This window comes from Dasypus novemcinctus, chromosome 18 (assembly GCF_030445035.2).
Source record: "Dasypus novemcinctus isolate mDasNov1 chromosome 18, mDasNov1.1.hap2, whole genome shotgun sequence".
Taxonomy (NCBI): domain Eukaryota; kingdom Metazoa; phylum Chordata; class Mammalia; order Cingulata; family Dasypodidae; genus Dasypus; species Dasypus novemcinctus.
The window spans coordinates 85,172,589-85,199,132 of record NC_080690.1 but is presented as its reverse complement, the minus strand read 5'-3'; the positions used below and the strand labels follow the sequence as shown (position 1 = coordinate 85,199,132).

The 26,544-nt window shown below is 40.9% G+C and overlaps 1 protein-coding gene and 1 pseudogene across 1 annotated transcript; both read left to right on the top strand.

Annotated features, from left to right (window-relative positions):
• The first annotated feature begins 555 nt into the window (after positions 1-555).
• On the top strand, positions 556-1,496 carry LOC101426678 (olfactory receptor 6Z7-like; annotated as a pseudogene).
• Positions 1,497-15,932: 14,436 nt separating this feature from the next.
• LOC131274184 (olfactory receptor 13H1-like) lies at positions 15,933-21,237 on the top strand. Its single transcript, XM_071209016.1, has 3 exons — positions 15,933-15,960; positions 20,392-20,688; positions 20,861-21,237. The coding sequence occupies exons 1-3, from the start codon at positions 15,933-15,935 to the stop codon at positions 21,235-21,237; spliced, it is 702 nt and encodes a 233-aa protein (XP_071065117.1).
• The last annotated feature ends 5,307 nt before the right edge of the window (positions 21,238-26,544 follow it).

Below are 26,544 nucleotides of genomic sequence, written 5' to 3'. Positions count from 1 at the left end.
GGAGTGGTGCCACACACATGGAAAGCTGACACAACAAGATGATGCAACAAAAAGAAACACAGATCCCCAGTGCTGCTGATAAGTATAGAAGCGGTCACAGAAGAACACACAGTGAATGGACACAGAGAGCAGACAACTGTGTGGGGGGGAAGGGGAGAGAAATAAATAAAATAAATCTTAAAAAAATTAAACCAATAGAATAACCAAATAAAATTAATAGGAAAATGAAACAATAATTTTAAAAAGAAATAAAATTCAAAAAGTTGAAAAAATTTTGATATAAAAATAATTTTTGGCATTGTCTTTCATTACTGTAAGATCTGTTGTTTTGTGTATACAGTGACATTTTTTCTGTATATTCCCAAGTGTCTTATTTTTAAAATTTTATTCTCAAAGAAGCTTTAGATTATAGAAAAGACAAGCACAGAATATAAGGGATTCCCAGACCCAATATCTTTTCTCTTTTCCTTCCCCCCATTAACATTCTACATGTGGAAGGTACATTCGTTACAATTGAGATTTATAAAGTATTTTACAAGTATATTTCATTCTCAGATGGAGAGGTCTGTGGAGTTGGACAATATGACCAGAGTCCAAGTGTTTGTCCTTCTGGGTTTGTCCACTAGGATGGGTATAAGAGGTGCCCTGTTTGTCATCTTCTTGACCTTCTACCTGTTGACCCTCTTGGAGAACACACTCATTATCTACCTCATCTTTAGTCACACTGAGCTCTGCAAGCCCATGTACTTCTTCCTGGGCAATCTGAGCTGCCTGGAGATGTGCTATGTGTCAGTGACCATGCCTAGCTTGCTCGTGGGGCTGTGGACTGGACCCTGCCATGTGCCCTTCACAGCCTGCATGACCCAACTCTTCTTCTTCATCTCCCTCGTTGGCACTGAGTGTACCCTGCTGGCCTCCATGGCCTATGACCGCTACGTGGCCATCTGCCACCCACTCCACTACCCACTGCTCATGTGGCCCCAGGTCTGCTTGGGCTTGGCCATGGCTTCATGGCTTGGTGGGCTGCTTGTCTCAGTGGTCAAAACAGCTTGCATCACCAGCCTCTCCTACTGTGGCCCCAATGTCCTCAACCACTTCTGTGATGCCTCCCCTCTGCTCAACCTGTCCTGCACCCATGTGTCCCTGACAGAGCTGGTGGACTTCATCTCTGCCATCATCATCCTCTGGGGCTCCCTCCTTGTGACCATGGCCTCAATGTGGCCATTGGCAGGGCTGTGCTCCACATGCCTTCAGCGGCTGCCCGCCGCAAGGCCTTCTTCACCTGCACCTCCCATCTGGTTGTGGTAGGCATCTTCTACTTGGCCACTCTCTTCATCTATGCCTGCCCCAGCCGCGTTGAAGCCATGGACCTCAACAAGATGCTGTCGGTCATCTACACGGTGGTCACGCCCATGTGCAACCCCATCATCTACTGCCTGCGGAACAGGGACGTCCAGGCAGCTCTTCATAAAACCTTGCATGGGTCCTACGGTTGACCAGCTGACTGAGCATGGGACAGCTCTCCAGTTATCAATGATCTGCTTTGTTATTGAGATAGAGTTCTCACACCATAAATTTCACCCTTTTAAACTGTACAACTCAGTGGGTTTTAGGACATTCACAAAGGTTTACAACCATCATCACCATCTAATTCCAAAACATTTCTTCACCCCTCGAAGAAACCCTGTTCCCATTGGCAGTCACTCCACATTCCCTCTATACCCTCAGCCTCTGGAAACAACCTCCTCACATCTCTTGGATTTGCTTATTTTGGAATCTCCTATAAACGGAGTCATAAAATATGTGGCATTTTGTGCCTGGTTTCTTTCACTTCACATGTTTTCAAGTTTTGTCCATCTAGTAACATGTGCTTGTACTTCATCCCTTATTTTTGCTCTGTAATATTCCATTCTATGTATTTATTACATTCTGTTTATTCATCAGTTGATGGGTTTTTGGGCTAGTCTACTTTTTAGGTGTTGTAAATAATGTTCTGTGAACTTTTGTGTATTAGTTTTTGTGTGGATTTTAGTTTTCATTTCTCTTGGATATATACCTAGGAGGTACAGAATTGTTGAGTCATAATGGTAACTATGCTTAACTTTTGAGGTACTTCCAAAGTGTTTTACTAAATGGTCATTATCATGGTTGATATATATTATTTATATAAAATACAAAAATATGTATTATATATTTATATATGTATCATTATATACATATATAAAGATTTAATAAGATTGAGAGCAGTTGTAAACAAGCAATTCAGAGATGGAACAAAACAAATGATCAATGAACATAAAAACCTGACTGGTATACAGTAAGCTTGCTAATTCAACCAATTTTACCATCCCTGTATCATGTCAGGAAAATTTTAAGTAATTTTTTAACACATGATGTAATAAACCTGTAGGAAAGTGAGCACCATTTCTCATATATTGCTTGTGGATGCACTACTTATTAGAAATAATAATAACAATAATAACAACAATAATCTTTCATGGAGAGAAACTTGTAGCATCCATTAAAATTTAAATTATGCCTACACTTTGACCAGCATTTTTACTTTTGCAAATATCTGGAAAAAAATTAAAGCACTGGTCTGCTGGGAAAAAATTAAAGCACTGGTCTGTAAAAATATATATATTGTCTATTGTAACATTGTTCTGAGTGGTGTAAACTGGAAAGAATGTGAATATACATCAACTGGATAATGATTGAATAAATTATGGTGCCTCCTAAAATTTTATGAAGCTATTAGAAACAAGTAATTATAGCTCTATGTATGGACCTGAAGGCATGGATAAATTTGTTAGTAAAAAGGTAAAATTCAGAGTAATGTGAATCTTATTTTTAAAATAATAAAACCTTATTTTAGAACAAATGCTTTGTAAATGCCCACATACGTTTGTACAGATTTTTTGAGGATGCATACATAGACATACCCAAAATTCAAGGAAAGTAAAAGCTGTTTTGTAAATTTAAGCAATAAAAAGAGTTATTAATTGAATTTAATACAGTGCTTCTGGAGGGTAATTTGGTAACATGCATCAGAAACCTCCATGTGCATGTGTTTTGTCTCAGCACATCACCATAAGGTATTTATGCGAAGAAAATAGTTTAGGATACTTGCAACAATGTAGCTGTGTTCACAGCAGAGGCTTTATAATGGAAACTATAAAACAGTAGTGTTTGGTTAAAATAAACTGCGGGGGTGGCAAGTGGAGCTGTGTGGTTGAACACTAGCTTCGCATATACAAGGTCTGGGGTTCAAGCCCTGTACCTCCTAAAAACAATGATAACAAAATTGCAGCACATCCACAATTAGAATCCTAAGGTCTCATGAAAAATAATTTTTGTAAGTATATTTACTGCCAAGAAAGATGTCAACTGTATAACATGATATTGAAAAGTCAGAGTATAAGACAGCATGTATGGTATAATTCTGTTCCAATTTTTAAAATGCAATGTGTGTCTATATGGATATAGTGAAGTATTTTAAATTAATACCATAAAATATTAATTAATATTAATGGTGATTGACATTGGGTGGACAACCTTGTGAGTGCTTTGTTTTTATTTTCATTTGCTGTGTTCTGTGAGTTCAGTTTTCTGTAGTGAGCACATATAGCTTTTGTAATACAAAGTGTTTAAAATATTTATTTAAATCTCTTTCTTTCTCCCATAACTTAAAACCATACCTTTTAAACTTGGAATTCAAGGTCCTGAACAGGTTTTGGTGTGAGCTGAACTAGTCTCACCATTTCCTGGACCTGTTGTCCTCTGCCATAGCTGCCTTTGCAAACGCTGTTCCAGCTGCCAGGAAGCCCTTGTCCTTCTTTGTTCTCCCTTCCAGGCTCAGCTTCAGGTGACTTTCTCCATGGAGTTTTTCCTAATTTCCCAAATTTTCAGGCACAATGGGCCATTCCTACCTTATTCTTCTCTTATTAGCCACACAATTTGAAGATAGATCCCAGCAAGCACTACAGGAGTACAGAGCTCATCCGTCCTTGGTGCCAGGGCTAAAACAATGCCTGGTGCATGGTAGGTGCTCAGTAGAGCTGGCTGAGAAATAAATGAGTGATAAATATAGATGACATATTACAATGTAAATATATACCACATTTGCATAAAAATATAAATAAAATAAAAAGATAAATAATAAACTTTGATAGCAATATCTCATTGAACTTCATATTTCCAATGATTTATGCCTATAATTTTACCTATTGTGTATTGAGAACTTTCTGTCTTTCAGACGCAATTCCAAGCCATTTATATAGACTACCACACATAAAATCTCATAACAACCCTCTAAGGGAGGTTTCCCTGGTAAAGATTATTAATCATCTCCCAAAAGTAATTTTTATTCTTCCTTTAGTAACAGAGCACAAACTGTCAGCTGGGAACATGATCACACAGAATAAAGCCTACATTTCCAAGCTTCTTGTTGTGTCATCTTGTTGCACCAGTGTGCCATGCCTGCCTGTTGTGCCAGCTTGCTGTCTTGCTCGTCTTCTGCAGGTGGCACCAGGAACTGAACCAGGGAACTCCCGTTTGGTAGGTGGGAGCTTGACTGCTTGAGTCACATCCGCTTCCCTGATTGGATGTCTTAATAAATATTTTCTAAAACAGGAAGCACTGCCTAAATTAGGGATAAAGTTGGTAAAGAAGCAGCCATCTGGAGGTGGGACAAGATGGTGGCTGAGTGAGTGCACCTTAGTCTCTCCTGCAAAGAGGTGGCTGGGCAGCATTGGAAATACTTCAGGACCAGGCTGTTTTGGGGTTTTGCAGGGCAGGAGGTGTCTGGACATCGATTTGGTGGGATTTGGTGGGACGGTGACAGAGAAGACTCGTGTAAAAGGTAGAATTGAGGCTCTCTTTCATGGAGACAGGGATTGCATGCAGGATGCCCCCCCCTGGGGCTGGCGGCATGGCAGTGGTGATTCCTGGAGACTCTGCTGTGCTGGGGAATTCATAAGCCCTGAGCGGGCTATTCAGGGGATGGAGGGTGGGAGGTGTCTGGAAGCCGATTAGGTGAAACAGAGACGGAGGAGTCTTTTGCAAGGCGTGGAATTTTGGGTTTCTGACACGGAGATCAGTGCTTCTGGCTAGAGCCCCGTCCCCTAGGGCTGGCTGCCGATCTGCAGCGGTCCTTAAATTGGCTGCAATAAAGAGGCGTCACCAGCAGGCTGTTTCGGTGGCTTGCAGGGCGGGAGGTGTCCTGAAGTTGAATTGGTGAGACAGCGACAGAAGAGACTCTTGTGAGAGGGGGAATTGTGGGTTTCTGACACTGAGGTCAGAGTTTGTGGATGTGACCCCCCCAAAGGGCTGGCACCCAGTTGCGGGGATCCCTGAAGGCTGTGTTGCACTGTGGTGTTCCCAGGCTCCCTGTTAATCGGATTTGAGGTTGCCAGGTCTGTGTCCCCTAAACCCTGGTGGCCCACACCCCAGAGACTCACACCTCTTGAATCTGCAGTATCACAGACGTCCCATCCCTGAATCCACCATGTCCTGAGGTCCATCTGAGGTCCTTGATTGTCCTAGCCCTCGACGTTTGCAGTTTTATTCCCCCTTTTTTTTCCTTTCCTTTTTCTCTTTTTTCTTTTTCTTTTTTATTGTCTTGGTTGCTAATATTGCATTATCTCCTAGTCTTTTCTCCCATTGTATCTCCCAAGGTCTTTTTAAATTTATTTGGGTTGTTTTTTTTTTTTTCTCTTCTATTTCTTCTTTTCTTTTTCTTGCTTGTTTCCCTTCCTTTTCTTTGCCCACTCCCACTTTTCTTCTTCTCTCTCTTTTTCTTCTTATTTTATTTTATCTTAATTATTCAATAGCTGCTACAGGGAACACCTCACATTTGCTGGGATTCCTCATCCTCCATTTCCTCGTTTCTGTGTGAACTGATTTTGGCCACCTACACTATCCCCTTCCCCCACATCTTGATATCCTCCATCATCTATTGTCTCTCCTATATTCCACCTCCCTTTCTTTGGTCCCCAAATTGTATAACTTTTAATTTCTAATACCTTTGTTTTGTTTTCTTTTATTCACTCTTGATACTATTGTCTTTCTTTTCTCTTTCCCTCTCTCATAAAAACACTGGCTTTTTAATTCATAATATATTCCTCCCATATTCAGTCGACTACCTCATTATAGGTACTCTACTTACTGCTATAACTCTACACAACTTATGTGAATCTAATATCCATCCTCCCAGATCTCATATTACTGCTCTGTTAAAATTTATTACCAATACTACTTTAAACATTTTCCTTTTTTACACAATTGCCTTTCCCTGGCCCTAATATTTTCCTTCAAAGTGAACTCAGCCAGCAACAAGAAATTAGAATAAGAAGAACAAAGTGACAAAGAGAAGATATAATACTTATGCAAGAACAACAGCTAATTAATCCCCAAGACTAGACAAAGAAGCTAAGGAACTGATTAAACCCATCAAGATAAAATGATGACCAGACAGCAACAAAAAACTACAAACCAAACCAGTAATCAGGAAAACATGGCTGAATCCAATGAACAAACTAAAAACCAGGAAGGGGAGCAGAACTTCAGACAAGTAATTAAAGATCTCAGAACATATATCAGAGACAAACTTAATGAAGTAAAGGAAGAGTTTAACAATATGAAGAAAACACTTGGAGAGGAAATTGCAGACATACGCAAAAAGATAACAGATATGATGGAATGAACACCACAGTTCAAGAAATCAAAAATACACTAGCAGCAAATAGCAGCAGATTAGAAGAGGCAGAGGAGAGAATTAGCGATGTGGAAGACAGTACATTGGAAATCAAACAGATAGTAGAATTGATCGGTAAAAAGATAGAAAAAATCCAGCTAGGACTTAGGGACCTGAATGACAATGCAAAATGCACAAACATACGTATTATAGGCATCCCAGAAGGAGAAGAGAAGGGACAGGGGACAGAACGGGTGTTGCAGGAAATAATGGCTGAAAACGTCCCAAATCTACTGAGAGAGAAAGATGTACATATCCAGGAAGCACAGTGCACCCCAAACATCATATACCCCAAAAGGCCGACCCCAAGACATATACTTGTCAAATTATCCAATGCTCAATACAAAGAGAAAATTCTAAAAGCAGCAAGAAAAAAGAAAACCATCACAAACAAGGGAGGTTCCATAAGATTAAGTGCTGATTTCTCATCTGAAACCATGGAGGCAAGAAGGCAGTGGTTGATATAGTCAAGGTACTAAAAGAAAAAACTTTCCAACCAAAAATACTCTACCCAGCTAAACAAGCATTCAAAAATGATGGAGAGTTCAAAATATTCATAGATAAACAGAAATTGAAAGAGTATGCCAACAAGAACCCTGCCTTTCAAGAAATATTAAAGGGAGTTCTGCAGGAAGAAAGGAAAAAACAAGACAGGCAGAGTAGGAGGAGAGTGTAAGAGCAACAAAAAAGACAAAAAGAGAAGAAACAAACAAAGAAACAAAATATGAGAAACACAAATCCAATCAAAATATGGCTAACATAAATAATTCCTTGAAAGTAATAACACTGAATGTCAATGGATTAAACTCACCTATCAAAAGATTCAGACTGGGACATGGGATAAGGAAATATAACCCAACTATATGCTGTCTACAAGAGACACATTTAGACCCAGAGATTCATGGAGGCTGAAAGTGAATGGTTGGAAAACAATCTTACAAGCAAACAATAACCAAAAAAAGGCAGGAGTAGCTATATTAATATCAGACAAAATAGCCTTTAAGTGTGAAACAATTGTGAGAGATAAAGAAGGATACTACGTATTAGTGAAATGGACAATCTCTCAAGAAGAATGAACAATCATAAATATTTATGCTCCTAACAAGGGTGCCTCTAAATATGTGAGGCAAACACTGGAAAAACTAAGTGAAAGAATAGATGCATCTACAATTATAGTGGGAGATTTTAATACATCATTATCAACTCTTGACAGAACATCTCAAAAGAGAATCACTAAAGAAACAAAATAATTGAACAGTGTATTAGAGGAGCTGGATCTAATAGACATATACAGATCATTACACCCAAATGCAGCAGGATATACATGTTTCTCAAGTGCACATGGATCATTCTCCAAGATAGACCATATGCTAGGCCACAAAGAAAGGCTTAATTGAATCAGAAAGTTTGAAATCTTACAAAATAATATCTCTGACCACAGTGGAGTGAAGTTGGAAATCTGCAAGGGCCAGAGGCCCAGATTTCACACCAAGATATGGAAATTAAACAGCACACTCTTAGAAAAACAGTGGGTCAAAGAGGAAATCTCAAAAGAAATCAATGACTACCTTGAAACAAATGATAATGATAACACAACATACCAAAACATATGGGATGCAGCAAAAGCAGTACTGAGAGGGAAATTTATAGCCATAAATTCATACATCAAAAAAGAAGGAAGAGAAGAAATTGAAGAACTAACTGTACATTTGGAAGAACTAGTAAAAAAAAAAACAAACAACAAAGTAATCCCACAGGAAGAAGAAAGAAGGAAAGAACAAAGAAAAGAGCAGAACTAAATGAAATAGAAAATAAGAAAGCACTTGAAAAGATAACCAAGACCAAGAGCTGGTTTTTTGAGAAGATCAATAACATTGACATACCCTTAGTGAGACTAACAAAGAAAAAAAAAGAGAAGATGCAAATACACAAAATATGAAATGAGAAAGGAGATATCACCACTGACCCCACAGAAATAAAGACTATCAAAAGAGGATGCTTTGAAAAACCATATTCCAACAAAAATGACAATTCAGAGGAAATGGAGAAATTCCTAGAAACACATAAGAAGCCTATATTGACGAAAGAAGAAATTGATGATCTCAACAAACCAATCACAAGTAAAGTGATAGAATCAGTCATTAAAAACCTCCCAACTAAGAAGAGCCTAGGGCCAGATGGCTTCACAGGTGAATTCTTCAAAACATTCCAGAAAGAACTAACACCAAACCTGCTGAAACTCTTCCAAGAAATCGAAACAGAAGGAACATTGCCTAACTCTGTCTATGATGCCAACAGTACCCTAGTACCAAAGTAAAATAAAGACACCACAAGAAAGGAAAATTACAGACCAATTTCTCTAATGAACCTAGACTCAAAAATACTTAACAAAATACTTGCTAATTGTATTCAACAACACATTAAATGAATTATACACCATGACCAAGTGGGATTCATTCCAGGTATGCAAGGATGGTTCAACATAAGAAAAATCAATCAATGTAATACACCATATAAACAGATTGAAGCAAAAAATCACATGATTATATCTATAGATTCAGAAAAAGCATTTGACAAAATACAACACCCTTTCTTGATAAAAACACTCCAAAAGATCAGAATACAAGGAAATTTTTTGAACATGATAGAGAGTATATATGAAAAACCCACAGCCAACATCGTTTACAATGGAGAAATCGTAAAATCCTTCCCTCTAAATTCAGGATGAAGGCAAGGATGCCAACTATCTCCCCTTCTATTTAACATTGCCTTAGAAGTACTTGCTCAAGCACTGAGGGAAGAACCAGATATAAAAGGCATTCAAATTGGAAAGGAAGAAGTCAAAATTTCATTATTTGCAGATGACATGATCCTATACATAGAAAACCCTGAGAGGTCTACAACAAAGCTTGAGTTTAGTAAAGTGGCAGGTTATACGATCAATGCGCAAAAATCAGTAGCATCTCTGTATACCAATAATGAGCAAGCTCAGGAGGAAATCAAGAAACAAATACCATTTACAATATTAAATTAAAAAATCAAATATTTAGGAATAAATTTAACTAAAGATGTAAAAAATGTATACACCGAGAACTACACAAGACTGTTCAAGGAAATCAAAGAAGACCTAAATAAATGGAAGAATATTCCCTGTTCATGGATAGGAAGACTAAATATTATCAAGATGTCTATTCTACCAAAACTGATCTACACATTCAATGCAATCCCAATAAAAATCAACACAGCCTTCTTAAAGGAATGAGAAAAACTAACTATGAAATTTATTTGGAAAGGAAAGAGGCCCCGAATAGCCGAAGACATATTGAAAAAGAAAAACGAAATTGGAGGAATCACACTACCTGACTTCAAAACATACTACAAAGCTACAGTAGTGAAAACAGCATGGTATTGGCATAAGGAGAGAGACGCAGACCAATGGAATTGAATTGAAAGTTCTGATATAGAACCTCATATATATAGCCATATAATATTGGATAAAGCCACCAAACCTTCTCAACTGGGAGAGGATGGCCTATTCAACAAATAGTGCCTGGAGAACTGGATATCCATATATAGAAGAATGAAAGAGGATTACCATCTCACACCTTATACAAAGATCAACTCAAGATGGATCAAAGACCTAACTATAAGAGCCAAGACCATAAAGACCTTGGAAAGCAGTGTAGGGAAACATCTACAAGACCTTGTAATAGGAACTGGCTTCATGAACATCACACCAAAAGCATGAGCAGCAAAAGAACAAATAGATAAATGGGACTTCCTAAAAATTAAAGCCTTCTGCACCTCAAAGGAGTTTGTCAAGAAGTAAAAAGGGAGCCTACACAATGGGAGAAAATATTTGGCAACCATATATCTGATAAGAGACTTATAACTTGCATATATAAAGAACTCCTGTATCTTGAAAATAAAAAGATAAGCAACCCATTTAAAAAATGGGAAAAAGATTTAAACAGACACTTCTCCAAAGAAGAAATACAAATGGCTAAAAAGCACATGAAAAAATGCTCCAAATCTCTAGCTATCAGAGAAATGCAAATCAAAACTACAATGAGATACCATCTTACTCCCGTAAGATTGGCAGCTATGAAAAAAACAGAAGAATACAAAGGCTGGAGAGGATGTGAAGAAAGGGGAACACTCATCCACTGCTGGTGGGAATGCAGAAGGGTCCAACCATTCTGGAGGACAGCTTGGCGGTTTCTCAAAAAACTAACCATAGACGTGCCATATGACCCAGCAACTCCACTTCTGGGTATATCCAGCAGAACTGAAAACAAGGACACAAACAGATATATGCACACCAATGTTCATAGCAGCATTGTTCACTATCGCCAAAAGTTGGAATCAACCCAAATGCCCATCAACAGATGAGTGGATCAATAAAATGTGGTATATACATATAATGGAACACTACTCGGCTTTATGAACAAATACACTACAAATACACGTGATAACATGGATGAATCTTGAGAACCTTATGTTGAGTGAAGCAACCCAGGCATTGAAAGACAAATACTACATGACCTCAATTATATGAAATAAGTATACCAAGCTGCCTCAGAGAGCTAGAGACTGGAAGATAGGTTTACAGGAAATCGGGGGGTAGAGGAAGGATGTAAGCTGACATCTACATGGGTGAAATCTATGATTAGCTGGAGGTAAGTATGTGTACAAGGAAGGGATAAAATTGGGGCATAGCTTTACCTTTGGGTGGGGCTTTGCGGGGTTGAGGGGAGCTAAGGATGGGCGAATGGGTAATATTGCCCAAAATTGGGGGGAGGGTGGGGCAACATACGAACATAGGAGATTGTCAGGTATTGGTTGAGAGTATAATGTTGAGAAAACTTTTTCAAAATATAATTAAGAAAGTTACCTGTTTAAGATACTTAAAGGGGATAATCTGATGTAGGACAGACTCCTAGGGAATATCTGAATGCTCATTTTGCCAGAGTGTGTTATATCATTGGGTAGAGACCCATATAATGAGAGTGAAGGTATACCCACATCCTGGGGAGTGAAGGTATACCCACATCCTAATGCCATCAAATAGAGGGAACTGTATCTCTCAAGAGAAATGGTGGCTCCCTAGGACAGTTGAGCATGTCAAGCCCTCAACACTGTTGCAAGTATCTCTGAACATGGCTCCTCAAGAAATGAAGACTGACTGTCACTGTGGGCACCAAGGGGAGGGGGAAATAGATATTGAATAGATGGAACCAACGTAACTGTGAGGGCAATAGAAGTGTTTCACAAGAGTACGCAAGGATGGATATGAAACATGTAATATTACACCAAAAACATATAGAGGCCGACAGACTAATAATGTAAATCATAATGTAAAACATAGGATAACTAAAAATTTAGAAAATTGTATAGCCTAAAGTATAAATCACACTGTAAACACAAATGTTACCTTGTTTGAAAGCTATTGTCCCAATATTTGTACATCAGTTTCAGTAAATATGGTATGAATATGTTAAAAGATTATCACTGTGGAAGGGAAAAGATTTTATATTGGATATGTGGGAGTACTGTATATTGTATATATGAATTACTGTGATCTATAGCTCTTGTGAAGAGAAGCTTAATAATTAGGAAAAAAGAAAAGAAAAAGATGGGATGTAGAATTTTTCCAAATCAATATGTATTCTATATCTAACCTTTAAACTTATTGCTATATTCCATTTTACTATTAAGGGAACCTAGCATTTTATTGGGCTTCACTTTTCATGAAGTTTTGGATCACAGAGTGGTTCAACAATGGCAGTGGAGGAATATTGGTATGGGATGTTATTGACAGGGGACATATGGTTGACAGGGAGTTATACAGGGCATGTGTCTGGCATGCATGGAAGTGTTTGGATATACTCAGAGTGGAAACAATTAAAAACAACAGCTGGGGGGGTTGCTGGGTTCCTGGCCAGGGGGCTCTGTCGTGGTCCCTAGGGGAGCAGTGGCAGTCCCCCGGGTGCAATGGCAAGGACCAGGAAGGAATGAGGGTCCAACAGTGAGCCCCTGATACTAATGACTATGCTTGTGAGCCTATACACCTGAAATAAGAATAAAGCCTAGAGCAGCACTGTGCCTAAGAGTTCCCTCCTGACAGCCTCCGTGTTATTCAAATGTGGCCAGTCTCAAAGCCAAACTCAGCATGTAAATGCTCTGCCTTCCTCCCAGCGTGGGACATGGCACCCGGGGAAGAGCCTTCCTGGTGCCGAGGGATCACTACCAAGTACCAGCTGATGATGTAACTAGAAAATGACCTTGAATAAAAGGTTCAACTCGGACCAGCAGAATATCCCTGTCTACATATAATAACAGGAGTTAAAAATGCTTTTTGACCTAAATTAAGGGGGAAATGGAAAGGACAAATGGGTTTATATGGCTATGAGTCTCTAGAAAAGAGTCTGCAGGTTGTCAGAAGGATTGCCCTTATGCACACCTGAGCAGAATCTCAGAGACAGATAAAGTAGATACAACCCCAGGTATTGGTTATTCTGAGGGCTAAAGAGACCCACAGGTTTTTTGGTCATGTCAGATGGAGTTCACTGCCATGTCAGTTGGCCCTTCTTTGGAGTTGGTGTTTCTGTGTGATGGAGCTGGACTCAAATGTGATCTCTTTTCACAAGCCTTTCCTGTTACTTTACCGGAATTGTAATTGGTGCTGGGGTTTAAGACATATCTAAGGGATCTGAATCTCTGGAGTGACAATATGATAGCCAGGCCCTGAGCCTCAACAGACTTCAGCTCCTACACTCTGATTAATTGGACTTACCCCACTCAGCTAACATGGAGTTGAAGAATGTCAACCACCACACCATGGAGCCTAGAGTGCCTACAGCTGAAAGCAGGAGGATTGCATCCAGTATCCATGTGGAATCTAAGCCCCCTCTTGACATAGATGTGGAATGGACACAATCAATCCAAGTTCTACAGGAAGGAGGAATACAGTAAGGATTAGAGTGGACTTATTGATATTCTATTCATGTACTATTGTGGTTAGTAATCAAGAAAATGTGGCATTGGTGTGGAAAAAGTGGCCATGGTGGCTGCTGGGTGTGGGGAATGGGAGGAAGAGATGAGATGTGGAGGCATTTCCGGGACTTGGAGTTGTCCTGTATGGTGCTGCAGGGACAATTACCGGACATTGTAGATCCTCCCATGGCCCACTGGATGTTATGTGGGAGAGTATGGGCTATGATGTGGACCATTGACCATGAGGTGCAGCAATGCCCAGAGATGGACTCACCAAATGCAAAGGATGTGTCGTGATGATGGGGGAGAGTGTTGCTGTGGGGGGAGTAGTGGGTGGGGGTGGTGGGGGTGAATGGGGACCTCATATTTTTTTAATGTAATATTTTTTAAAAATGAGTTAAAAAAAAAAAAAAAAGAAGCAGCCATCTCTCACATGAACCAGGAGAGGAGAATGTTGGGTCACTTGTGGCTAGGACAATGGTCATGCTTTGTGTTCAGAAATGAGTCCAGAGTGGTCTCATGAGGTCTTCTCATCCCACATCCATGAGCCTTTAATGGGGTATGACAACAGGGATTTTTCTGCCCATTGTACAGACAAGAAGAGAAAAGCTCAAAGGCCCCCGAGCCATCCAAGTGGAGTTGGTGCTTTCTGTAGCACCTCTGCAGCCACCTGCTCCCTCAGGGAAGTCCATACTTTGTGGGAGGGAGAAGAAACCCACACACACTTTTGCTCTCATGGTTCTGAGGGACCTAAGAGTTTGTTGCCTCACTTCCCAGTCCAATCAGTTACTAAGAAGCCCTGGGCCCCTCAAGTGGCTCCAGGTGCCCAGAGACTGCAGGGGTGAGAGTCTTCCAATTACTCTAGCTCCCTCCCACTACCCAGGCCTTCCCCTACCTCGACTAAAGCCATCCCAGGGGGATTTCAGAAGATCCATGTGGGAACCAGAAGGGGCTGACAGAAAGAGAGAAAGACAGATGGGACATATGTCCTACTGTCTGGGGGTTCTGCTTTGAAAATGGTTGGGTCCTGGCTTTGTACGTGGACCACTTTGGAATGATTTTTTCCCTCTATCCTAAGTCCTACAGCTGCTTGCCTCCTGTTTGTGTGTGGTCTCTCCATGAAAGAACGGGTCTGAAGTTCCCGGATAAGACTGCTGCTGGTGCCAGGTATGTGACTGGGTACCGGAGGATGAGAAGATGTTCAAATGTAAACAGCTTTATCTCTTCATCCATCACCCATCCATCCATCCATCCATCCGTCCATCCATCCCATGCTCTCTATCTGGGATATTTTCCCTTCTCCCCCCTGGACATACTAATAGGGTCACGCTTTTAATCCTCCAACATTAGCAACATTTCATTGGAAAGCTCAGTGTCCCCTTTGATTAGGTCTGGAAGTCTTTTACTGACGTCACAGACTCAATTTCCTACAAGTGCTAGGCAGGTAATATAGATGTGAGAGTTGGGTAAGTATAAGACAATGGAGAGTAATGGCACCTGTAAAACAACTGGATAGTGCATGCTCCACTTAAAGACATCCAGGCATAACAAATTCTTATATTCCAGATGAACAAAATAAAAACATAGCCACCCTGGGTCTGCTCTATCATTTTTAAAGCAACATTTAATTTTTCGTCGTGGAACCTAGAGTTTTACAAATTATTAAAAATTAAACATTGAGTTCTTATGAAAGTTTTACATTTGCAGAATTGTGAAGATAGAATATAGAATTCCCATACAACCTGTACCCACTTTCTCCTATATTAACGTTTTCATTAGTATGGAACTTTTGTTACAATTAATGAACCAATATTGATACATTTTTCTTCCTTACATTCTCTACATTCTTCAGATTTCTTTAGTTTTTACCGAATGCCCTTATTTTGTTCCACAAGCCCCTCCAGGATACCACATTACATTTCATTGTTATGACCCCTGTTGTCTGTGACAGTCCCTCAGATTGCCCTTGTTTTGGATGACCTTGACAGTCTTGAGAATTACTGGTAGGTACTTTGTAGTATGTGACAAGTTTCTTCACTGACAAGTTTTTCCCCCTCCCCTTCTGGAGTTTGGAATTATTCCTTGTGATTTGTTCTTTTGCTCTTATCATTCTTGGTTCCCTGCTAGACTTAAGCCTCATGAAATCTCAGGGTGCAAGAACCATGAGGGAAAAAAGCTGGTCATGATTGAGAAGCAGATGGAGGTCGCCGGTATTGGAGCATGGAAATTGAGGTGCAAGGGATTTGGGATAGCAGAGATTGGTGGGGTTAAGATGAGCCCGGACTTAGGGGTTCTACTCAGAGTCCTGGCGGAGATTATAAATGGCTATTTAGAAATACTGTTGTAGCTGCTGTAAAAAGGTGGAGTGGAAGGAGAGAAGAGAAGATGAGAGTATGGGACACCAGCAGGGAAGCAGCAGTGGAGACTCAAATGAAAGATTCGAGTGGCCTCTAGAGAAAGTGATGAGAATCTGAGAGGAGTGGGTGGATCTGAGAGATGTTGGGCAGTGCAGTCTGCATCCATGTAAGATTGACTATCCGGGGAGTAAGAAAGAGCTGTCATCCTGATGGCTCCCAAATGTTGTGTTTGGGCAACTGGGAAAGTGGCAGTCATTTCTGATATGGGGAAGAAGGGAGGTGGCCTTTAGAGCAGGTGGCAGGGGGTGGAGGTGATTATGCTTTTCTGGACATCCTGAGTTGCTGGTACTTGAGAGACATCCAGAAACACTGAGTTATAAAGAATTTGGACTTTGTAAGGTTTAGGTTACTAGATGAGAGATCAGTAGGTCAATGGTAGAGAGCCTCAACATTTCATCTCTCCATTCCCCTTTCCAAGATAATTGTCAGACCATAGCTCAGAATCAAGGCCAAATATCATGCAACATGGTCTTTTGGAATCTGGTGCCAACACAAAATTTAAAGCATTTATGGAGCACTTATTCTTCACCTCGAGCTGTTATAAGTAATTTACAAGTATGACCTCATTTTATCCTCATCTTACCCAGTGATGAGGGCATTGCTATATGCATTGTGAAAATGATGAAACCAAGACCAGGAGAAGTTAAGCAACAGGTCCAACACTCGGTCAGTGAGTGGATGAGCTAAGGTTTGTACCCAGAACACCCAGCTCCCAAATCCTGGCTATCAACTACTCTCTCTGCTGCTCATTCAAATTACATCTGCGTGAATCCTTTGCTAAAGTATTCAACCTGTAGGAATTTATCCTATGGATATGGTCACTTGCAAAAATTGAGCGATAAACAGGATTATTTCAAACACATTAAAAAAATCAAAAGTGGAAGGTTGTATCCAAGAGAGAAAACAATTGAAGTAGATATGGGACTGAGTAAAGAAACTGTGGTCAATCCATATAATAGAATCCTTGCAGGAATGAAAAATAATAAGGCAAGTTTAAGATATTGATATAAATAAATTTCCAATATATTGTTAAATGAAAAAATGGGATGGGAACATTGAACTTGGTGGAGGCAGTCAGCAAGGTAAGAGCAGTGAGTATGCTACAGTGACATCAGAATAATATTTAGGAAGCAATTTCTAACAAATGGAGAGAATCTGCAGATGAGTTTATTACCTCCTTCGACCAAGCACTCAATATGAACCCTGTCTTTGAAAGGGAAGAGACAAGAAATCTCTGTAACTTGGTTGAGAAAGGTTCCTGGCAAGTGAGCTCAGCAGGAAAAAAGCAAGATCTTTGGACAACCCCAGAGAGGTGGGAACCTCTGGACTTGCAAAGGGAAAGGTAGAAAAGTCTTGAGTTTATTCAGCATCTGGCATGGCCCAGCTCTCTGTCTGGTTGCCCTCTTCTCACTTGAACCCCCACCTTACCATACAAAATGGTGGTGGTGATTCTCCCACCTTACCTTACAACTTTACCATACAACATGGTGGTAGTGATTCTCCCACCTTGTCATAGAACATGGTGGTGATTCTCCCACCTTACCTTATAATAATTGTGGTGGTGATTCTCCGCCTTACCTTACAACATGATAGTGATGATTCTCCCCCTTACTATACAACATGGTGGTGGTGATTCGCCTACCTCACCTTATAGCATTACCATACAATATGGTGGTAGTGATTTTCCCATCTTACCGTACAATATGGTGGTGATTCTGGTGGTGGTGATTCTCCACCTTACCATGCAATGTTGTGCTGGTGATTCTCCCACCTTACTTACAACATGTTGTTGGTGATTCTCCACTTTACCATACAAGGTTGTGCTGGTGATTCTCCCACCTTACCTTACAATATGGTGGTGATTCTTCACCTTACTGTACAACATGGTGGTGGTGATTCCCTCCTTCTCCAGAGTAGGCCCTGGGACGAAGGCAGGGAGGGTTTTGCCAGTGGTGAGACACACTTCTGGAGCATGGTGGCTTTGTGTGAGTTAGGTGTCCCTGTCAGCCCTGTGGGAGACCCTTCCCCTTAAGATGTTCAAATCCTCACTAAGAACTGAAGTACCAACTCTCAGCCTCAGTTCCCATGACATTCCACTTTAGGGTCCTTGTACACTTTTTTTTTGCAGATTTATTGACATATTTGATCTCTACATCCTTCACCCCACTCCTGATTTGGACTACTTTGGGTTCAGGTACTTTGCCTTCTTCATTCTGTGTCCCCAAAGGGTTCATAGAAAATGGGTCATACACATTTGTTCTTTTAATGAATGAATGACTGAATGGTAAGGGAATCCTATTTTCCTTTTATATTTCCTTTATTTCTCCACATTAAAAAAAATATTGTTTAAGATATTTGTCCTTAACCTTGTAGGAAAGGATTTCACTTCTCAGCATTTATCCTAAACAAATAATCTTACTAGCATGCAAAGATGTATGTACAAGATATTTAGCAAAGGCTTTTTATTGTAGTAAAAAAAAATAGGAATAGCCTCTATGTTGAGAATTGAGGACAAATGACCTAACTCATGGCACATATGTCTATGCCTTAGAATACAACATATTCTAAGAATTAAGTAAGTCAGATTTATTTATTTATAGAAAAGTGTTGTTGCTATTTTGGTAAATGAAAAAAGAAGATAAAATAGAATGAAGTATTTATTCCTGTTTTGCTTCTGTATATGCATGTGTGCTTGTTTGTGCCTAGAAGAATATTGCAAAGAATTTATAATAAAATGTTAGCAGTGGCTATATCTTACAATAGACCTAAGCGCTTTATTTTAATTTTTATCTCTGCAGTATTTTTTCTACTTTTCTGAAAATTTGAGCATAAGTAGAAATAGTTTCCTTCATTTTCACCTACAAGTTACCACAACTGCTCAGCACTTCCTAAACATAATTGCATATATCCCTCATGGAATTCTTGTGAGGGAATTACTTATTCCCATTTTACAGATGAACTCTGGATCAGGAGTGGACATACACTTTACCAAGATCACACAGTCAATAAGGGACTGAGCTTGGATTTAAACCTGGGCTGAAGTGCCACTTCCGGTCTTACCGTCATCTCCATTTTGGTGTTGGTTACATAAATCTATACATGTGTTAGCACTTGTAGAACTGTGGGCTTCCCAACATCAGTTTTATGAATATTTAAAAGTTATACATACAAATTAGCTCAACTAAAAGATTAATGAATGAATGAATACTTCATCCACATCCCACAACATCATCCATACTTAAGAGGAAGCAAGAGGAGAAGAGTTCTTGATGGACCATGGTTCTCATTCTTAAATATCCATGGAGGCCAGACAGAGAAATCAGTGAGTGAAGCAGGTCAGGAGTAGAAGGTCTATAGCAACAGGAAGATGAAAAATGGCAGATGATACATAAACTCTGTGCCCCGGAGACTGGCAAGCTGGAGAGGAAATCCTCACCTAAAGAGGGCAGGCTGACCATCACAATCTGGTCTTGAAATGTTTCAACTGTTTCAATTGCTAAAAATTGAGCCAATTAAAGCACAAAAGAGGACCAAACATAAGACATGTGTGTTGCTTTCTAAATTTCCTTTAAAATGTGAGCTCCTGGAGGAAAGAGCCAGCCTTTCTTGCTCAAAATCATAACTCTATTGTCTAGGATAGAGTTTGGACCTAGTTAGCAGATGCTCAAAATCTTTCCTGGATTAATGAACAGATGTCAATAAATGAATTAGTGAATAATGGCTCAATTACAGATTAATAAATGAAATAAATCATTAATCAATACGTAAAAGCAATAATGAATGCCTGACCCAATCCATCTGACAATCGCTCAATCCAAGAATCAATGATGAATTACCTAATGCATGAATGATTCAGTCCACCCAACAATCACTCAATCCCTGGACCAATGAATGAATAAACCACTGAATGGGTCAATTAATGCTGCCAAATGGTGGGTGTCATCAAGTAGACCCCAGGGAGGTCATAGCAATGGCGGGTGTAGGGGCATAATCTGTGGCAGTGCCGTGGGACAGTCTCGCCTTGGTGCCTCCAAAGAGTAAAATCTCATGTAAGCAAATCTGCAGGCAAGATCTCAAAAAACCTCGTGCTCCTCGTTTGTCCATCTGGCCCGAGTTTCAGGGAGAGCATGGGTGTCTGAAACAGCACAGAGGGCACCTACTTCATTCTGCTTGGGCTCTCCTGGCACCCGCAGGCTCAGGCCACCTTTTTCTCCCTGCTTCTAGTGTCCTACTCAGTCTCGCTGTTGGGGAATAGCCTCATCCTGCTCCTGATCTGCTGTGATCCTCGGTTCCACACACCCATGTACTTCTTCCTCAGCAACCTCTCTTTCCTCAACATGTGCTGCACGTCCTCCAGCATGCCGCAGGTCCTCACCAACATCTTGGTAAGCAATTCTGCCATCTCCCTGGAGCAGTGCCTGATCCAGATGGCCGCAGGGCTCTACCTGGGCATCGTGGAGTGCCTGCTGCTGGCTGCCATTGCCTACAATCACTGTGTGGCCATTGGCGACCCCTGCGCTAGTCTGTGCAAATGGGGCCCCAGCTTCTTGGCCTGCTGGTTGGGGCCTCGAGGGCCGCAGCCTTCCTGCTCACGGTGGTCCTTGTGCTGAACATGCTGCTGGAGTTCTGCGGCCACCGAGTCATCAACCACTTCTCGTGGGAGCTCCTGGCCCTGCTCAGCTGGCCTGCTCAGACCTGTGTCTCTATGAGTCACTCCTGGTGGGCACCAATGCCCTGATCCTGCTGGTCCCTTCCGCCTTCATCGTGGCCTCCTATGGCCAGATCCTGGCCACCATGCTGTGGATGTGGTCCCTGGAGAGCCGCGTCAAGGCCTTCTCCACCTGCGGGTACCACCTCAGGGTGGTCACCCTGTTCTACAGCTCGGCCATCTCCATTTACATGACGCCTCAGGATAAGACCATCCTTGACCGGGAAAAGGTCACCTCCACTTCCTATGGTGCCCTCATGCCCATGCTGAACCCCCTCATCTACAGCCTGAGAATTGAGGACATGAAAGGGCCTTCCGGCGGCTCCTGGGGAGAAAGACTGGCCTGTAGGAGGTGGCACTGAGGAGAGGGAATGAACGACTCTTTCTGGAGTGCCACACAGGGCTGGGAACTGGGACCAGCTTCTCTGCAGCAATTCCATGGAGGGCGTATTATTCTCTCTCATGCACGGTCTAAGGCTTGCACACTTTAGAAGGTGATTCTGTACTGCTGCCTCTTGTAGAAGGACGAAAGGAGCTCGTGGTGTGTGTGTGTGTGTGTGTGTATATGTGTGTGTGTGAGCAAGGAGAATGCTCTGGACATTCTCAGTCCCCAGTAAAGCCTGGCTCTGCCCCTCTCTGCTGTCTCAGTGACTCGCACAGGAAGTGGAGAGCGGTGGGGGCACTGCGGAGCACTGGCCCTGCTGCCTTCCAGGCCCCTGCCCACTTGTCCTATCCTTCCTGGCGGTGTCTCCATCAAGAATTGTGAAGGCTGTCGGTCTATTTTTATTTTTTAACAGTGACTATCTTTTTATTTTTACAGAAGCTTTAGATTACATAAATGTTATGTAAAACATATAAGGAATTCCCATATGCCCCGCTCCCTCCCTTTCCACACTTTCCCACGTTAACAACATCCATGAAGATGTAGGTTTTCACCCCATGTGCAAACTAGCCTATTATTGTTTCTTGGGTACTGGCAGAAGATGCAAGACTCCTGTAGTCAGAGACAACAAACTTATTGCTCACAGCAAAAGGTGCCGCCAGCATTTCATGCTTACTTTGTATCCATTTTCCACACACTCCAAGCCCCACAGAAAGGACACAAAGTGCCCATGAGGATGGGTTATTATAGGAGGGGAACACTGAGCTTGGGGTCTCCTGGCTTTTATAGTAAGTACAAACAAGTCTGCTCTTTGACCTGCTGCAGGGCTGCTTATGGAAATGAAACCCTAAGATGCAGGTAGAGTAAGGCGAGGTCACAGCCCATAAGGAGCAGCAGTGACACATGCTCCCAGCTCTGATCTGGTTTCTGGTAGGAGAAGCATAAAGTGAAAAACACAGGTATCTGTACCAGTTATTTATTTCCACAATAATTCTTCTAACAATCCCTCCCCAAAATCAGTGGCTTATAGCAATAAAGAATTATTTTGTTCATGAATTTGTGGGCTGACAATTTAGTTTGAGTTCACGTAGGGGGTCCACTATCATACCAGTTGTTTGTGTAGTTGCCGGCTGATCTTGTCTGTCATTGGCGCAATGATGGGGGCACTTCACCTCTCCTGCAGGATTCTCATCCTCCCCCTGGTTGGTGCACCATGTGTACATGGTACTGGCAAGAGTCTAAGCATGATGTACAAGCCCATTCGATGCCTCTATCTGCATCTGACTGCTTATGTCACACTGACTAAGCAAGTCTATGGCCGAGTCAAGGGGTTATCCCACCCCTAGTGGTAGGGTACTCACTGAAAAATGGTGTGGCAAGGGTTGTGGACACAGGGAGATGGGAGAAATTGGGGCCACACTGCCACAATATCCAAAAATGGAAAATGAAAAAGGTGTTTTCACTAGTAATGGAGTGTTGCTGTTTAATACAATGGGGTAATAACATTTCCCACCCATTGGTGAGAGAGAAAATAATAAAGATTGCAAGGAAATGACACCCAACCTCTGGGAGTAATATAAACTGGTAAGATTTTTCTGGAATGAAAGCTTCCAAGAATACACACACACACACACACACACAATAATTAAACCTTTGGGGATTTAAGGACATAACCATTACATCTTCATATGGCATCATGGATGACAGAAAAAACAGATCTGGAAGTGCTATAAATATAAATAATAGTGGATTGAATGAATGAATAATGTACAGTATTTCCTTTTAAAAACCAGACTTTTACAGAATTTTAAAAATGTATTGAAAGGGAGAGGAAGTAGCTCAAGTGGTCAGGCATCTGTTTCCCATATACAAGGTCCTGTGTTGAATCCCCAGTACCTACTTAAAAAAAAAGATAGAATATATTTTATTATCCAGCTCTGAAATGTAAAATGTACTGTGTTTTTAAAAAATTTCATCTCTCTCTCCTCCCACCCCCCAGTTGTCTGTTCTCTGTGTCCATTCGCTGTGTGTTCTTGTTTTTTGGCCACTTCTGTTGTTGTCAGTGGCACGGGAATCTGTGTTTCTTTTTGTGTGTGTGCAATGTGTTTTATTTTTATTTTTTTAAAATTAATTAATTAATTAATTTTTTATTTTATTCAGAAAATATGATGTCCCCATTTACCCCCCACCCCCTCACCCCATTCCTCCCCCCATAACAACAATCTCCTTCATCATCATGGGACATTCATTGCACTTGGTGAATAGATCTCTGAGCACTGCTGCACCTCATGGTCAACGGTCCACATCATAGCCCACACTCTCCCACGTTCCATCCAGTGAGCCATGGGAGGACATACAATGTCCGGTAATTGTCCCTGCAGCACCACCCAGCACAACTCCAAGTCCCAAAAATGCCTCCACATCTCATCTCTTCCTCCCATTCCCCACACCCAGCAGTCACCATGGCCACTTTCTCCACACCAATGCCACATTTTCTTTGCTTAGTAATCACAATAGTTCATGAGGAGAATATCAGTAAGTCCACTGTAATCCATATTCTATTCCTCCATCCTGTGGAACTTGGATTGGTTGTGTCCACTCCACATCTATATCAAGAGGGGGCTTAGATTCCACCAGGATGCTGGATGCAATCCTCCTGCTTTCAGTTGTAGCCATTCTTGGCTCCATGGTGTGGTGGTTGACTTTCTTCAACTCCATGTTGGCTGAGTGGGGTGAGGACAATAAACCAGAGTGTAGGGGCTGAAGTCTGTTGAGGCTCAGGACCTGTCTATTATATGGTCAGTCCAGAGATTCAGATCCTCTGGGTATATATTAAAACCCAACACCAACTGCAGTTCTGGGAAACATAACAGGAGAGGCTTGTGAAAAAAGATCACATTTGAGTCCAGCTCCATCACACAGAAACACAAACTCCAAAGAAGGGCCAACTGACATGGCATTGAACTCCATCTGCCATGACCATAGAACCTGTGGGTCTCTGTAGACCTCAGAATAACCAATACCTGGGGTTGTATCTACTTTATCTGTCTCTGGGACTCCGCTGAGGTGTGCATAAGGGCAACCCCTCTGATAACCTTCCAGCTCTTTTTTGGAGACTCATAGCCATATAAACTCATTTGTCCTTTCCATTTCCTCCTTGATTCACATCAAAAAGCATTTTTAACTCCTGGTATTATATGTAGACTGAGATATTCTGCTGGTCCAAGTTGACCCTTGTATTCAAGGTCATTTTCTAGTTACATCATCAGCTGGTACTTGGTAGTAATCCCTCGGTGCCAGGGAGGCTCATCCCCAGGAGTCATGTCCCACGCTGGGAGGAAGGCAATGCATTTACATGCTGAGTTTGGCTTCGAGACTGGCCACATTTGAGCAACACAGAGGCTCTCAGGAGGTAACTCCTAGGCACCCTGCAGTTCTAGGCCTTGTTCTTATTTCAGGTGCACAGGCTCATAAGCATAGTCATTAGTATCAAGGGCTCATTGTTGGACCTTCATTCTTTTTTGGTCTTTGCCATTGCACTTGGGGGATTGTTCCTGTTCCTTTAGGGACTGTGATAGAGCTCCTCTGGCTAGGAACTCAGCACTCCCTCAGTTGTTTTTTTTAATTGTATCCACTATGAAAATATCCAAACAATTTTATGTACCATGAATATATGTCCTATAGAACTCCCTGCCAACCATGTGTCCCCTGTCAATAACATCCCACACCAGTATTCCTCCACTGCCATTGTTGAAACTCTCTGTTATCCAAAACTTCCTGAAAAGTGAAGCCCAATATATTGCCAGGTTCCCTTATTAGTAAAATAGAATATAGTGATGAGTTTAAAGTTTAGAAATAGAATACATATTAATTTGGAAAAATTAAGGTAAAAATAAATTGGGGTATCAAAAAATTAAAAAATGCAAAAGCTTTGTTTTTGATGTTTTGCCTTCCATCACTGCAATAAGTGTTGCCTTGTATGCAACTTGGCAAGGCAACTACTTCCATCTTTTCCTCAGTGTCTACGTCCTATCTTTTCCTTTTCTTTTCTCTAATTATTAAGCTTATCTTCACAAGAGTTTTAGATCACAGTAACTCAAATATACAATATACAGTACTCCCACATATCCATCATAAAACCTTTTCCCTTCCACAGCAAAAATCTTTTTACATATTCATACTATATCTACTGAAACTGATGTACAGATATTGAGACAATAGCTTTCAAACAAGGTAACATTTGGGTTTACATTGTGGTTTATATTTTAGACTATACAATTTTCTAAATTTTTAGTTATCTTATGTTTTACATTATGATTTACATTTTAGCCTATCAGGCCTTATATATTTTTGGTGTAATTTTACATGTCTTATATCCATCTTTGCGTACTCTTGTGAAACACTTCAATTGCCCACACAGTTACATTGGTTCCATCTATCCAATACCTCTTTCCCCCTGCCCTTAGGGCCCACAGTGACAGCCAATCTTCATTGCTTGAAGGGACATGTTCAGAAATACTTGCAACAGTGTTGAGGGCTGGATATGCTCAACTGCCCTAATGCCCTGGGAGCCACCACTTCTCTTGAGAGATACAGTTCCCACTATTTGATGGCATCAGTCCTCCCCAGGATGTGGGTATACTTTCACTCTCATTATAGGGGTCTCTACCCAATGATATAACCCACTCTGGCTAAATGAGCATTCACATATTCCCTAGGAGCCTCTCCTGCATCAGATTATCCCCTTTAAGCATCTTAAACAGGTAACTTTCCTTGTAATATTTTTGCTACTGATTTTTGCACATTGATCTTACAACCCACAACTTTACTAAGATCATTTATGAGTTCTAGAAGCTTTGTTGTAGACCTCTCAGGGTTTTTTATGTATAGGACCATGTCATCTCCAAATAATGAAATTTTGACTTCTTCCTTTCCAATTTGAATGCCTTTTATATCTGGTTCTTGCCTCAGTGATCGAGCAAGTACTTCTAAGACAATGTTAAATAGAAGGGGTGGCAGTGGGCATCCTTGTCTTGTTCCTGGTCTTAGAGGGAAAGATTTTAGGATTTCACCATAGTAAACGATGTTGGCTGTGGGTTTTTCATATATACCCTTTATCATTTTCAGAAAATTTCCTTGTATTCCACTCTTTTGCAGTATTTTTTATCAAGAAGGGGTGCTATATTTTGTCAAATGTTTTTTCTGCATCTATAGATAAGACCATGTGATTTTTTTCTTCAATCCGTTTATATGGTGTATTACATTGATTGATTTTCTTATGTTGAAA